A 15,689-nucleotide genomic window follows, 5' to 3' on the forward strand; every position below is an offset into this window, starting at 1 on the left:
CCGCAAAAACAAAAACAAAAATAAAAATAAGGAAAAGTATATTATTTTTGTCACATATTGTCATTTTGCCAGGTTTATCTTCCAGACCTCATCATTACATGACAGTAGCTCATGTTCACAGTCATATACGACTCCACACGCCTGCTCTCAGCTTAAATCAGTAACATTACTGGAGGAAAGCATTTCTCCTGGTGAAGGATAAGGTAACCACGCTCCTCAAATCACTACCCTTAGTAGAAAACTGTTATGATTTCTCTTCATTGATAGCTTCCCCCAAAGTGATCATTTTTTACAATGTAAATAAAATCAAGTGATTGTTTAGAAAATATGTGTTGAAGTCTACCACTCTTTTTATATCTCTGGATCTAAAATAGACTTAATGAAAGAATTTAAGCTGTACTAACATCTCAGCAGGAATTACAATTGACCAAAAATATAGTGAATTTCAAAAACTGGACAATTCAAGTAATATATTAACAATGAATTACGCAATGTTTTTATTCATCAGATGATATTTCAAAGAGCAATACCTGCCAGTTGTATTAATTATCCCCCATCGAGCAGGTGCCAAAAAAAAGCAGGCTTAGTCATGTGCTCCTATCTGCTCTCCTTACTCCACAAGCACATGACACACTATTTTATAGAAAGAGATTTATAGAGTGGGATAATGAAGATCAGGCCAATCTGAACATTAGCCCAAGGAAAAGAAGTGAGAGTATTAACTCTAAAACCCATAGCTCATATACCTTCATATCTTCAAAATAAAAAATTACTTTAAAATAATCTGTCTTAGAATTTCTTTGCCACTGCAACCACCCAGGGAGCCACTACAAGTTAGTGGTTAAAAGCTTAAACTTTGATGTCACACTACATCCACTCATTCATTTAGCAGATCTATACTGAGGGTCTACTATACTGAGGCCAGGCACTTAGAATATAGCAGTGGCTGAAACAGGCAAAAATCCCTGGGCTTGTAGAGCTTACATTTTTGCAGTGGGAGACAGACAATAAACTATAGTACAATAAATAAATAAATTATATAAATGTTAGTAAGTGATGTGTTAAGAAAAAAAAAAAAAAAAAAAGCAGGGGATGAGGATCAGAAGTGCCCAGGGGGCTTCCCTGGTGGCGCAGTGGTTGAGAGTCCGCCTGCCGATGCAGGGGACACGGGTTCGTGCCCCGGTCCGGGAAGGTCCCACGTGCCGCGGAGCGGCTGGGCCCGTGAGCCATGACTGCTGAGCCTGCGCGTCCGGAGCCTGTGCTCCACAACGGGAGAGGCCACAACAGTAAGAGGCCCGCGTACCGCAAAAAAAAAAAACAAAAAAAAACCCCAGAAGTGCCCAGGGAAGGGCTGCCATGTAAACAGGGCAATCACAGGCCTCACTGAGATGACATCCGAGTTAAGGCTTGAAGGAGGTGAGGGACTTAGCCAGGCAGAGAGTTGGGAGAAGAGTGTTATAGAAGGAAAAGCATGTGCAAAGGCCCTGCAGCAGGACCCCGCCTGGTGTAATGAAGGAAGTGCAGGAAGGCCTGTGCAAGGTGGGAAGGATAGGAAGTGGGTCTAAAAGGTAACGGACTCTGAGTAGGTCTGAGCCTTGTCCATTATTGTAAGGACTTTGGTGTCTATTTACTCAAAAAATAGAAAGCCATTGAGGTCTTTGAGTGATAGGGCTTGAATTATGTTTTTACAGGATTGCTCTGGCCGTGGTGTTGAGGGAAGACTGTAGGGGCAAGAGAGGAAGCAGGGAGAACAGGCTATTGAGGTCATGCAGGTGAGGCGGGAGCTGTGGAAGGAGGGAGGAGCTGGTCCAAATTTGGACACATTTTGAAGGCAGAGCCAATAGGTTTCCTTGATGGATTGAGTTGAAGCGTGAGAAAAGAGAGGCACCATGGATAACTCTAAGTTTGGAGTGGCCAATCGAGACAGAGAACAGGGTGGGTGGAACAGGTTTCGGGGAGAAGCTAATTCATTCCGTTTGGCATGTTAAGTCTAGTTGAAATGCAGCTCTTTTCCTTACTAGATTTGTGACCTCAGGCAAGTTATTTAACCTCTTTGAACCTTAATTTTCTCACCATAGACTGGGAAAATGATACCTAGGGATTAGGGTTGATATATGAATTTCAATGAAATAACACATAATGCACTTAACAGGGATGCAGTAAGCGCTCCATAGGGAGTAGTTGCTGCTGCCTTCCCTCTCACCAAATCACTAAGAAGTCACACAGGTCACTGTCTTTCAACTCACTTCATCAGAGGTTGCCTATACCTGTGCCTTGGCCAGCACTGAGTTAGTGCTGTGAGGCCTGCACACCCCAGGCCCTCGTGATCAGCGCTGGAGACAGACCCGCGCATATGTGTCACACACATCACATCATGAGAGGTCAGTGCAAGAAGTCCAAGCAAAGGGGTCCTGGAGGACTGCTTTACTACAACTTCTCTGGCGATTAAAAAAAAATGTTTTAAAGATCAGCAGCAGATAGTAAATTAACACCTTGCCCAAATCAAGAGTCTGAAAGTAAGGATTTTCTTTGCAGAAATTACTGAGTCTTGGCACCATCTAAAGTGACTCTTGCCAAATGGAGGGAGTATGAGGAAAAGAAATGTAAATATATTTAAAGTTGCTAGAAGGATGAAATTTATTTTGTTCAAAAAAATACATTGTAAATGTGTTTAATTCTGTGCCCTGAAATACCCACTACCGTGAGAGTAGGAATGGCGTCAGAGAATTTGCTGATTGAATGTTCTGAGGCGAAGCCTTATAGACTTTCTCTCTCTCTTCCTTTCCCCTTTCCAGGCTTCCAGGACAGATTCTTCAGCAAGGCGGAGAGAAAGATGGACTGGGCAAGAAGATCAAAGCAAAGAACAAGGGGTAGATTACAAATCTGAGTTCTATCATTTCTTCTGGGTATGAAGTCCCTTCTCTCTCTCAATTTTCTCATCTGCAAAATGGAGGCCATGCCACCTCCTCACAGAATTCAGAAAGGGGGACATCTGTCCATCTTGCTTTATATTAGACCAAAGATAATTCACTATCTTTTTTTTTTTTTGGCCACACCATGCCACTTGCAGGGTCTTAGTTCCCTGACCAGGGATTGAACCCAGGGCCAAAGCAGTGGAAGCACTGAGTCCTAACCACTGACCGCCAGGGAATTCCCAATAACAAGAACTTAACATTTCATGAGAATCAGCAGAATAATGGAGTGGTAAAAACTTGGAGTGGAGAGCAGGATTGGAGTTCCAGATGTCCTCCCCATAACTGTTGGGCAGTCAATCTCTCTGAGCCTCTGTTTCCTCTTGGCTACTGTCACCTGTTTGGAAATCACTTTGTCTCCACCCTCCCAGGATTTTGCTCCAGCGGCAGCTCAGTAGCTGCATTGCCTAATTTCTCGGGGAAAGCTTTCTCCCCACCCTGCTTCTGAGTTAGTGAGTCACTTCCTTTTTCTGAATTGAAATCTTAGTTATTTATGTGCTGTGTAGGGGAACAGACCACAGGGAGTAAACAGATTAGGAAAGAGGGAACTCACAGTCCAAATGGGAAATGATTAAAGTATAAGTAAGAATCACTGAGAGGCTGGGCTAAAGAAACGTTAAAAAAAGGAATCTTGTCGGGATTATAGTGGTTGTAGGCCAACCAGGAGAGAAGTAATGACATGAAAAGAAAAACAAATAACAAATTGAGAGTTAAAAAAAAAAATCTTCAGCGGCATTAAGCAGGAGCCTGAGCGAGTCATATAAATACGAGGTAAGAAATGGGCCAGATCAAATTCTCTATAACATTTTTCAGGGCATCAAAAGATATCAACATTAATGTTGGTAAGAACACAGGCTAAATTTCTCTCTCACATTATGCTCAAATGCAGCAATTATTTCTTTAATTACATAAGGTCTCTATCATCATTGCAAAAACATACCAGTAAAAGTTTCAGTACATGGATTTATGCCAGCAAGCCTCTTTGATGTCCCGAAATCAGAGATCTTGAGAACACCACTATAGGTATTAATCAACACATTGTCACCCTAGAAAAGAGAGAATTTTAATCAAAAATGTTATCTTTCTTCCAATATTGTTTGTTGTTGGCTTGAAAGTCTAGTAAGTAAAGGTGTCCTTACAGCAAAAAGGACACTGATTATATACCCTTCCTTAATAGTTAATCTCAGTAGTGAATTCTTGACACCACTTTCGTTTACATATTATCAGTTCACAATCTGCTACTCAGGTCACAAGGTCAAACGAGGTTTACAGATAGTAGGGGCTATTTGTGTGTGATATGGGTATGATAACTTACAATACTTTTAACTTCTCAATCACTTTCCTTTCTTTTCTATGTTGTTTTACTTTTTTCCTGGAATATTTAGGGGCAGCACAAATAAATGGGTATTTGGGTTGGTTTTAGGGTAGTAACATTAACTTACTTTCAATAGTCCAGACTTTGTCATAAATTTACTAGTTCTGAATTTTCCCTTTTTAAGGAGAATTTCATAAATTATCTCATTTTAGTTCAACACATGAGTATATGATACTTGTGAGAAGTGGGGATTTTATTTTTTCCTTCTAACTATTCATCCATTAATCGAACAAATATTTACTGAGTAGTAAGGATACAAAGATTAACCAGCCTGTAAGCCTCTCGGGAGCAAGGACCATATCCTGTTTAACTTTGTTCTGCTGAGCCACCAGTCCCACAGGGCACCTGAAACAGGGCCAGGCATATAGTGCAAACTGAATCTTTTTTGGTTGAACATGGTTAAGGGGTTTATTCCTTGAGTAGAAGAGATAAGACATGAATATCAATAACTGACTCAGGGCAGAGTGATATATTTCTGCTGTTTCTAGGATTTATTTATCATTCCAAATTAGTACCCATAAGACAATATGACTTTTGCAAATAAAACAATTACTCATCAGGGAACTTAGGAGAATGAATCCTAGCTCATCCTACCTTTATATCCCGGTGAACTATCTGATTGTCATGGAGGTATTTTAATCCTTCCAGTATTTGCTTGGTATAAAAGCCAATTGTTTGCTCGTTGTCTTTCAGTGGGCCCCATTTGGAACGAAGGAGAGCAGAAAGACTTCCTGTAAGTAGGGAGAGACAGTGGATAAAATCTCATCCAAATGAATTCTTTAAGGCACGTTAATAATGTACCATGAATTTAAGCTAACATTTATTGGTTATTAACAGTGGCCCAGGTACTATACTAGATACAGTACTTGGGCTCAAATATAAATAGGAAAGTGTCCCTGCTCTGAAGATGGTCATTATCAAATACAGTCAAAGACCATTCAGTTTGCTAACCTTAATCCAAGTCACGATGATTGATACAGAAACAGTTCTGATACTTATTTATTGTCCCCTAATAAACTGTAAGGTAATGTCATATGTCAAATTTTTCTGTACCTTTAGACAAATGAAGACCTGTAAACTAGTAAATCCCGTTCAATTTTACTCCTCTTCAAGGCCCCAGAAACATATATATTTTTTAAAGTAAGTTGTTTTCTGAGGTTTTCCCATACTTTATTTTTTTATTTTTATTGAGATATAGTTGATGTACCATATTATATAAGTTTCAGGTGTACAACATAATGATTCATAATTTTTAAAGGTTATATTCCATTTATAGTTATAAAATATTGGCTATGATCCCTGTGTTGTACAATATATCCTTGTAGCTTATTTATACATAGTAGAAACTTACACTTTTTAAAGAAAGAAAACCATCTCTTACCCCCTGGGACCTGCTCCATGAAGATTTTAATGAAACCATTCTCACTGAAGGAGCCCAGATACTGAACAATATTTCTGTGCTTCAGGTGCTTATGCAGTGCTATTTCTTCATGTAGGGGCTGGGAGTATCTGAAAGACATGCAAATGCCAGTGAGCTAATTATGTAGCCAGACTTTTGTGTAAACATTTAAGCAATACAAATGGAAAATTCCCATATATGAAATCAAATATGACCATCTAAGGCCTTTATTTCTCATCACATAAATTCTGTGAAGTTGGAGCCCTGGTAGGGTCTAAGGGGGAATGTGTCAGGTACTCTCCTAGGTCTTCTGTATATATTAACTCATTTCTCACAACAAGCCCATGAGAAGGTACTACTAAGATGCCCATGTTACAGATAAGGAAATTGATTCACAGAGAGGATAACTAACCCACCCAAGATCTCAAAGCTAGTAAGTGTAAGAGGTAAGATTTGAACCCAGGAAAATTGAAATCATCCACACAGCTCACTGTCCACATTAACATGACCTTCTATTCCATTGGCTTCCTAAGTTTACTATTCCAAGAGATTCTTGCTCAGGAAGATAAAAATTGCAAATAATTTTAATATTCATTCCAGAACTTACTGAAAGGCCCAGCAGCTCTTCAGTAGAAAACATAAAACCATTATATGCCAAGCCTCCTTGATTCTATTCCATCCAATTCTATTCTATCATAATTTTTTTACCCAATCCTAACCGAGCCTCCATACTGAAAGACCAGTTTTAGACCAGACCTCAAAATCATGTACTTGGTATATACTGCTTTATCAAATTATAAGATGAAAGTGGTTTGTATTTCTGGAACAGACAGAACAACACTTTTTTTTTTTTTTAATTTTTGTTGGAGTATAGTTGCCTTACAATATTGTGTTAGTGTCTACTGTACAGCAAAGTGAATCAGCTATACGTATACATATATCCCCTCTTTTTTGTATTTCCTTCCCATTTAGGTCACCACAGAGCACTGAGTAGAGTTCCCTGTGCTATACAGTAGGTTCTCACTTGTTACCTATTTTATATATAATATCAATAGTGTATATATGTCAATCCCAATCTCCCAATTCATCACCCCCTTCCCCTTTGGTACCCATACATTTTTTTTTTGAATTTTATTTATTTTTTATACAGCAAGTTCTTATTAGTTATCTATTTTATACATATTAGTGTGTACATGTCAATCCCAATCTCCCAACTCATCCCACTCCCTTTCCCCCACCCTCCACTTTCCCCCCTTGGTGTCCATATGTTTGTTCTCTACATCTGTGTCTCTATTTCTGCTTTGTAAATAAGATCATCATACAGAGTGAAGTCAGAAAGAAAAAAACAAATATCATATATTAATGCATATATGTGGAATCAGAACAACACTTTTGATGATTATATGAAGTACTATGAAGTTTGTAGGCTCTTAACAATCCTGAATATTAATATACCATCATATATTAATATAATTATTGTATAACTAACTGTGGTAGGATGTCAGCAACGATAAACATAAACAGAGACTCAAAGCTATTCCCTAATTTTTTTCTGTCCTACAATGGAGGCTACAGGTATGAAAGGCATTAACCACTAAAACATAAAATACAAGCGTGCTGCCTCATAATTTGCTCCAGTTCTACATGTAAGAAATGCTCAGATCTTATAATGGCAAATCCATATAAGGAGAATGGATTTTTTTGAATGCCAGTAAGAAATTCTAGAATCAGTTAGTATTGAATAATATATTAGTAGGTTACAAAAACCCAAATTCATTTAATTAATTAATTTTAAAATATATTTTACAAATTTATTTATTTACTTATTTATTTATTGGCCACGCTGCCAAGCTTGTGGGATCTTAGTTCCCTGACCAGGGATTGAACCCAGGCTCTGGCAGTGAAAGCGCTGAGTCCTAACCACTGGACTGCCAAGGGGATTCCTGCAAATTCATTTAATTTAAACAAACTTTTATATTCTGTGAAATATTACTCAGAAAGCTGCCAACAACAACAAAAAATTGACTTGTATATTAGATCTTTTACTAATTTTAGTGTTCTTTAGAATTGCTCTAGGAACTAAAGGCTGGTATTAAACTAACCCCCTTAACAAGGTATCAATTAGGGACAACACCATTTTGAATATTGCTTGAATGAGTTAACACAAGAAATACCAGTGTTACCAAGAAGATCCTTAGGTAATGACTCTCAACTGTGAAGACATTTACAAGTTACTTTTTCCATGGAGTTTAAAACAATTTATTAACACTAATTACTAAGATTGCTCTTGATATGCATGAAATAAAATAGTGGCAATATTGGGCCAATTCTATAGATTTGGTAGATCAAGATGCCTAAATTATCTGAAGCAAGAGGCTAACTCAGTTTATGATAATTAAAGGGCTCCCACCCGACACTCTATTAAATATCAATCATAAATGTTTAAATATAAGATCCTGGAGAAACAAATGTACTACACACACTCCTCCTTACGTAACCAAAGGATAGCTCAAAGTTACAATAATAGTCAGGATTCATCCTGGCTAAGAAAAAGAACTTTTCTCCAGTATCGAAATGATTAGTAACACCTAGCAATTCTCACTAAATGTAAGTGAAAGTTTAAGTATCAAGCACTGAATTTGCATGAAATTATAATTTGCTCAGGTCAATAAGCAATGTTCGTCTACAGGAATTACAAAAAAATCCCGTTTCTTCTCAATTAGCTGTGACAATGGAAAGAAGAAATGGTGCCGATAGAGATACACGCATTTAGCTTTGAAAAATTATTAAATCATACATGTCTCCAGAGCACCTCTGCTGAGTCAAATTCCCACTACAACCATCCAAAGCAGTGGTTCCCAACCTCGGCTGGACATTTGTATCTCCCGGAAGGATTTTTAAAAATATCAATGCCCACGACCCACCCCAGAATTCTGAGGGGTAGGGCCTGAGTATCAGTAAAGTTCCCCAAATGGCTCTAGTATACCGCTGGGTGGAAATACCTGATCTAAGTTAATAGTTGAGGGGTGTGTAGAATGTTAGCGGAAGCCAACCTGAGATGAACAACTAGCTGAGACAGACTATGAGAGTGTCCGTAAAATGCACCAGCTCACTCTTACGACGACTGTGATGCTCTAACAAAGCGTTTTTAGAATGTGAGGGAAACACAGAAGAAGCTGTTTTTGTTGCTATGATCCTTCACCACAGATGGCAGTGGTTACTATAGGCTGGATTACGCATTATTCATACCCATTCTACCATCTTAGCAATTATCCTTTGTAACTGCTACCAAAAGCAACCTGAAAAAACCTCACAAAGGTGGAAATACCTTTGTGTGCTATATCTCACAGTAACATGATAGACTTCACTGCAATCTTCTTTTAGAGGTAACAAAAAGATGTCCCACACTAGCTGTTCAAGAGGAGGGCTTGTCATGCAAGTATTTTCAAACAACCCATATTATACCAAATGGATCTTTATTGGTGTTGGTGTACTCTGTGTGTGCACAGTGGCAGCTGAACAAACTTCAGCTACAAAGATAGTTTTAAAAGTGGTTTCCTTCCAAGTGCCTATTTAAATTTATCTGGCGGTGGGAAAGGAGGTGATGTTGCTGCAGATTAGCGAGTTTGCTGCAGCAATTTGATAGTGACAACTCTTTAAAATTCTGTATTGCTTAAAAATCCACTCTATGTATATAATACTTAAGAACCTATAGGAATATTTAACAAAAATTTTAATATGACAAATTTATGTATATTCCCTTAGGTATTTAATGGATAGTTTCTATCACCATCCCGTAAGAACTCATATATATGTCTCATGAACTAACCAAGGGGAAACTGCAAAAATGCCACAGAAAACATAAAATTGAATTTACTGTCTGCCTATCTAATATCTGTTCTTCCCTCTTTTTATGATTTTGTTTGGAGAAACAACTGGCCAACTTAAAAGCTATGGAGTTTCTAGCCTCCTTTGTAGTTATCGGTGTCCACTTTTGGCCAATGAAACAGAGGTGAAAGTATGCTGGACATTTCTGAGAAAATTTGTTTTCCTTTTTCCTCTTCCTGCCTGGAATGCAGATATGAAGGCTGAAGGCACAGTGGCCACTTGTCACAGTCATGCACCAAGGATGAAGACTAAGGATGGAGAAGCAGAAAGAGAGCTGAGGCCTGGGACACTGGATGCATGGGAAAGAAGGGTGTTTTTTTTCAGCTTGGGGTAATCAGAGAAGGCGTCTCTGAGGGCCTGAGAATTGAACTGGGACCTAACTGATGAAAATGAGGCAATCCTGCCAAAATCTGGGGACTGAGCCTTGGTGGGCCTGATGGACAGAGAGAGGACAGCGTGGCTGCAATAGAGAAGGTGAGGCCCCAGAGGGAGGCAGATGTCTATGCTAAGGGTTCTGGGCTGTACACTGGTTACATGAGAATCCACTGAAGGTTTTAAGTGGTAGTGACACAATGTGATTTCAACTTGAGAACGATCTCTGTGCCTTCTCTGAGGAAGGGTGGAGTAGGAGTGGAGGAAACAGTGAAGTGATCTTGGAGAGCCAGCAGTGAGCGGGCTTGAAGAGATCTTAGTTCTCTACACAGAAGTCGAACCTGGGTAGCCTGGATGAAAACCAGGAATCCTAGCTGCTAGTCCACCAGGGGCTAGAGGCTAGAAGCAAAGTTCCCCTGGTTCTTGTCCCCGTTTGAAAGCAAGAATGTTTCAAGGAGGCAAAAACTGTAAAACAGGCACAAAGTTTATTATTAGAGACACAGCACAACAAGTGGGAGAGCACACTAAGAACCATTTATTTATTTAAGTCAGAAGCACGGCAGAAATACACACCCAGAGAGAAAGGGTACAGGCGTCCTCTCTAAAGAGGAGGAGTGCAGTAAAGAGGTGATTTAAATCACTCATATAGGACAGTCCTTCCGGGTCTTTGTTTACCTTTGGCCAATTACCTTCTTTCTTTTTTCACACCTGACCTGTTTCCCAACATGCGTGCACAATTTTTTGCTAAGATGGATTCCACTGCAGAGGCCTGTGGGTGCATGTCCACACTTATTATGGGGTGGTGCCCCCTCCCTTTTTGACCCCCAAGGAGGCTTCCTGTGCATGTGCAGACAGGGAAGTTTTCCTTGACCTTAGGAGTGGTCATCTTATCTCTTTACCTCAGCAGAGTTGAGCTCCGGCCACTAATTTTGTCCTTGGAGTGTCTAGGGAAAACAAGGCTTCAATTTTACTCCACTTGACAAACACCAGCTGTCCAGCCCAGGGGCCCATCTACCTCCTACCTCAAATGCAGAGACTAGTTATGAATCAGTTGCAGTAAGGAGTCTGCGTGGGAAACCCGAAGGCTTAGACTGGTGATGGGAAAGAGTGGAAAAATTCAGAAAACATTAGAGGTTGAGGCAACAGTAGAACTTATGATGGAGTAACGTAAACTGAGACAGAGAGGAATCCAAATGAATTCTATTAGCCTCAACACCTGGATGGGTGGGGTGAGATTAACTGAGATAGGGAATCCTGCAGGTCAAGTACATTTGAGGGTAAAAAATCCATGGTTCAGCTTGGGCCATGTTAACCTTGAGGTGCCTTTTAGATTTACAAGTGGAGAGGTTGGGTAAACACAGGAGTGTCCTTTCTGAAAAAAGCCGATCATGTGACTGTACCACAGTGGCCAAATACCATGAACTTGAGGGGCAGCCAAAATAAATCCATGATGTAGCCCAGCACTGAAGTTTGGCCGAATAAGAAATGTTGCAACAAGAGACTCAATCCAATTCTCTCTCTTTCAGAGTCTGAATCCACAACATGTAGAAAATGTAAATAATTGATTGTAGGAGCAGCTACCTTCCAAAGAGAAGCCGTAAGAAAAGCTATGAGGCAGCAGAAATCATGAGATTGAGAGAAGAGAGAATTGTTGTTTGGAGAAACAAATGGTAGGAAAGAGCACTGGAGCACGGAGCAACAGATAACCCTGCCACCACAGCTGTCCTGCTCCCCGCACAACTTTCTTGTTCCTAAAAACCATTCCATTTTCCTCAAGGCCCCATTATGTGTGGTTCAAACCATTTCCTCAAATATTTCTTCTCCTTCTCTTTTCTTTCTGGTATTCCCTTTAGGTATGTCACACCTTTTAGTCAACTCACAGTTTTTGGATGTTCTGTTCAATTTTTTCAGTCTTTTTTCTCTTTGCTTATCAGTTTCGAATGTTTCTATCGACATATCCTCAAACTCATTTCTGTTACAGTGTTTTTCACCTCTAGCATTTCTTTTCCATTCTTTCTTAGCATTTCCATCTCTCCATTTACACTGACATCTGTTCTTGAATGTTTTCTACTTTTTCCAGTAGAGCCCTTAGCGTATTAATCACAGTTGTTTTAAATTTGCCAGTCTGATAATTCCAACATCCCTGTCATATCTGAGTCTGGTTCTAATGCTTGCTCTGTGTCTTCAAACTGTATTTGCTGCCTTTCAGTATGCTTTGTAAAAAAACCCAAAACAAACAAACAAAAAAAGCTGTGGAAATCTGGACATGATGTATTAGGTAAAAAGAACTCTGCTAAATAGACCTTTAGTGGTATGGTGTTGAGGTGTGGGTTGAGGGGAAGCATTGTTTTGTGGTTTTGTGAATTAGTCTCTTGTCTTTTAGAGAGCCTGCACTGCTGAGCTGTGAACTTCACAAATGTTTCTCAGTCCCCGCTTCGGTGGAATAGGATGGCTAGAGGGGCCTGGGGTTGGGCATGTCTCTTCCTCTAGGTTTGTTAGGCTCTGATGACACAGAGTTTAGGCTCTGGTAGAATAGTTTCTCTTGAGGGCAGGCTTGTTAAGAACAGGTGTATTTCCAAATGGTTATTTCCCCTCTACCTCTGCAGGAAGCCTGGGGAAGGGGACTTTCTCTGACATTCTTTGTGAGGATCTGATAGGGCTTCTGCCCTACAACTGTGTCTCCAATGTGGGGGGCGGTGGTTTGTCCTGTGACGTCGCTTTTCCAACGGCTCGGAAAAAGTAAGAGTTGTTGATTTCTCAGTTTGTTCAGCTCTCCACTTGCTGTTTAGGACGGAGTGCTGACTTCCAATGTCATTACATGTCTGACCGGAAATTGGAACCCCTGGTTCAAACCATTTCTGCTGGTGCTTATTCCCCATCTATCTAGATAATAAACCAACCATGATCCAACATAACCTGAGCCCAACACACGCAGGACTATTCTCTTTTCTTCTCTTTGAAAGTCCTGTCCTTGTTACCTCGGAGATGCCATCTTTCCCCACTAAAGCGTTGTGCTTGAATCACTGAATGATGCGGCCGCTAAACCTCAGAGGGAGCTAACTAAAGCCGTGGAGTTTTCAGACAGAGTTTCATTAATTGGAATATTACCAAAATATGTTTTAAAATGCTATTAACAACCAAAATACCTTAGAAAACAGCTTTCATTAGTCACAATTACTGTACCTGCTATCTCTCTCTGGGATTTCCTTAATGGCGATTCTGACTTGGTTGCTCATATCTCGACCTGCATAAACTATCCCATAAGTGCCTTTTCCTAAAACGACTCTGTCACCATTTTCATCATATTCATAGTCATACTACAAAAGGAAAAAGGGGGAGAGAAGATTGAAAATTAGTTGCAGTCCACATTTTAAACATCAACTTTTTCCAAGAGCATTTTTCCTTATTTTATCAAATGGCTTTCACAAGGGAAAGAATAAGACAAAGTTCAAAGCAGCAGCTTCAAGAACCAAAAAACAGACTCAACATAGAGCATAGTGTGTTCATATTTTCACAGCTGTTATGAATAGAGGGGAGACTGTATTTAAATCTGTAAAGGTGCTTCTCCAAAAGCCCACTTGGAGTTTTTCTACCCACTGAATCCTGGTTTTCATTGATTCTGGAGATGAGTATGATTAGCATCAATGTCTATCAATAGCTATCACATCTCATTAACCTTTCTTTTGTTTTTCAGCTTTTGGTACTATGAAAGTATTTCACACTCTGCCAGGGGAATAAAACCACCGAAAGGCTTTGCTTAAGAGGAAAATTTTGAGGTCCTACTGGTTGACAATAATAAAGTAAGGATTATTTGTACTTCAGCCCCGATTCCCAATTCCCCAAGATTAAAAAACATTTTAAAAATAAAAATGAAGGAAAAATTCCGTTTTTGATGTAAGAAGGAAATATTTACAGCCCTAAACCCCAAAGCGTCAAGCGTGTCAGTTGAATACGGAAAATGGATCAAATGAAAGGGGTATAGTGACATTTGGTAGGGAGGGACCTTCTCAGACCTGGAGGTGTCACCCAGAAAGGCACATCTTTTGTTGTGAACTTAAACTACAGGATTCAGGGTCATCAAATGATCAAGCCAAGTGTCTGTAGAAACCCAATGTAAAACTACAAACCAGCAGGGGAGACCATAAGCACAAGCTCCTTCTTTTGTCTACATTTTGCTAGAGTATAAAACTGGCAGCATATAGCTAGGTTCAACTCACCGAAGGGTTTGAGTTAGCCATTAAAAAAAACCTAATTTCTAACATTCATAAACCTGCAAAGTTAACTTTAAAACAAAAAAATCATCCAAAAGAGGGTAATGATCTGATAGTCACTAACAACATAGCCTTAAAATATACAGAGCTGACAAAATTACAGAGAAAAATAGACAAATATAAATCACAATAGGTTTTAATAGAACTATTTTAGAAACCAATATATCTAGCAGACAAATTCAAAATAGAGACCCTAATGGCACAAATAACAAGTTTGGTATAACAAATACAGAGAGAACCCTGTATCCAGATATAAATTCCTTTTGTGCATATATGAAAGACATAAAATAATTAGTCACATATTAAGCCACAAAGAAAATTTAGACAAATTTCAAAGAATAGCTATCATAAAAACCATGATCTTTGACTATAAGATATTAAAAATAAGATAGCCAAAAACTATGTTTGAAAACTGACTATTACAGTTTAAAATTATCAAGGGATTAAAAAGTAAATGATCATGGGAATTACAAAATAGTTGAAAAGAATGACAAGGAGATGAAAAATTTCATGGCTTTAAAGAATTGCATTAGATATAGACACTATGGAGAACAGTACGGAGCTTCCATAAAAACCTAAAAATAGAACTACCATACAACCCAGCAATCCCACTACTGGGCATATACGCTGAGAAAACCATAATTCAAAAACAGTCATGTACCACAATGTTCATTGCAGCCCTATTTACAATAGCCAGGACATGGAAGCAACCTAAGTGTCCATCGACAGATGAATGGATAAAGAAGATATGGCACATATATACAATGGAATATTACTCAGCCATAAAAGGAAACAAAATTGAGTTATTTGTAGTGAGGTGGATGGACCTGGAGACTGTCAAACAGAGTGAAGTAAGTCAGAAAGAGAAAAACAAATACTGTATGCTAACACATATATATGGAATCTAAAAAAAAAATGGTAATGAAGAACCTAGGGGCAGGACAGGAATAAAGACGTAGACATAGGGAATGCACTTGAGGACATGGGGAGGGGGAAGGGTAAGCTGGGACAAAGTGAGAGAGTGGCATGGACATATATACACTACCAAATCTAAAATAGACAGCTAGCGGGAAGCAGCTGCATGGCACAGGGAGATCAGCTTGGCGCTTTGTGTCCACGTAGAGGGGTGGGATAGGGAGGGTGGGAGGGAGACGCAAGAGGGAGGAGATATGGGGATATATGTATACGTATAGCTGATTCACTTTGTTATAAAGCAGAAACTAACACACCATTGTAAAGCAATTATACTCCAATAAAGATGTTAAAAAAAAATTGCATTAGAAAAGAAAGAAAAATTTTAAATGATCAAGTTAAGTGGTCAGTCAAGAAAATACAAAAAAGAAGAATATATTACTATCCAAAGACAGTAGAATAAGTTTCTGGTTTTGGCAGTACAGTAGGCTAGGTATGTG

General features: G+C 39.2%; 1 protein-coding gene across 5 annotated transcripts in view; it reads right to left on the reverse strand.

Moving 5' to 3' along the window:
• The window catches only part of MAP3K5 (mitogen-activated protein kinase kinase kinase 5), a 207,597-nt gene that overhangs the window by 37,045 nt on the left and 154,863 nt on the right, over window positions 1–15,689 (reverse strand). For all 5 annotated transcript variants that reach the window (XM_029223390.1, XM_029223393.1, XM_029223392.1 and 2 more), the window contains 4 exons: window positions 13,190–13,323; window positions 5,729–5,856; window positions 4,942–5,078; window positions 3,913–4,018 (listed from right to left, as the gene is read on the reverse strand). In XM_029223390.1, coding sequence (XP_029079223.1) covers window positions 3,913–4,018; window positions 4,942–5,078; window positions 5,729–5,856; window positions 13,190–13,323 — 505 coding nt within the window. The remainder of the gene's footprint in view (window positions 1–3,912; window positions 4,019–4,941; window positions 5,079–5,728; window positions 5,857–13,189; window positions 13,324–15,689) is intronic.

Source organism: Monodon monoceros, unplaced genomic scaffold (assembly GCF_005190385.1).
Source record: "Monodon monoceros isolate NGI ecotype Baffin Bay Population unplaced genomic scaffold, NGI_Narwhal_1 Super_Scaffold_15, whole genome shotgun sequence".
Lineage (NCBI taxonomy): Eukaryota > Metazoa > Chordata > Mammalia > Artiodactyla > Monodontidae > Monodon > Monodon monoceros.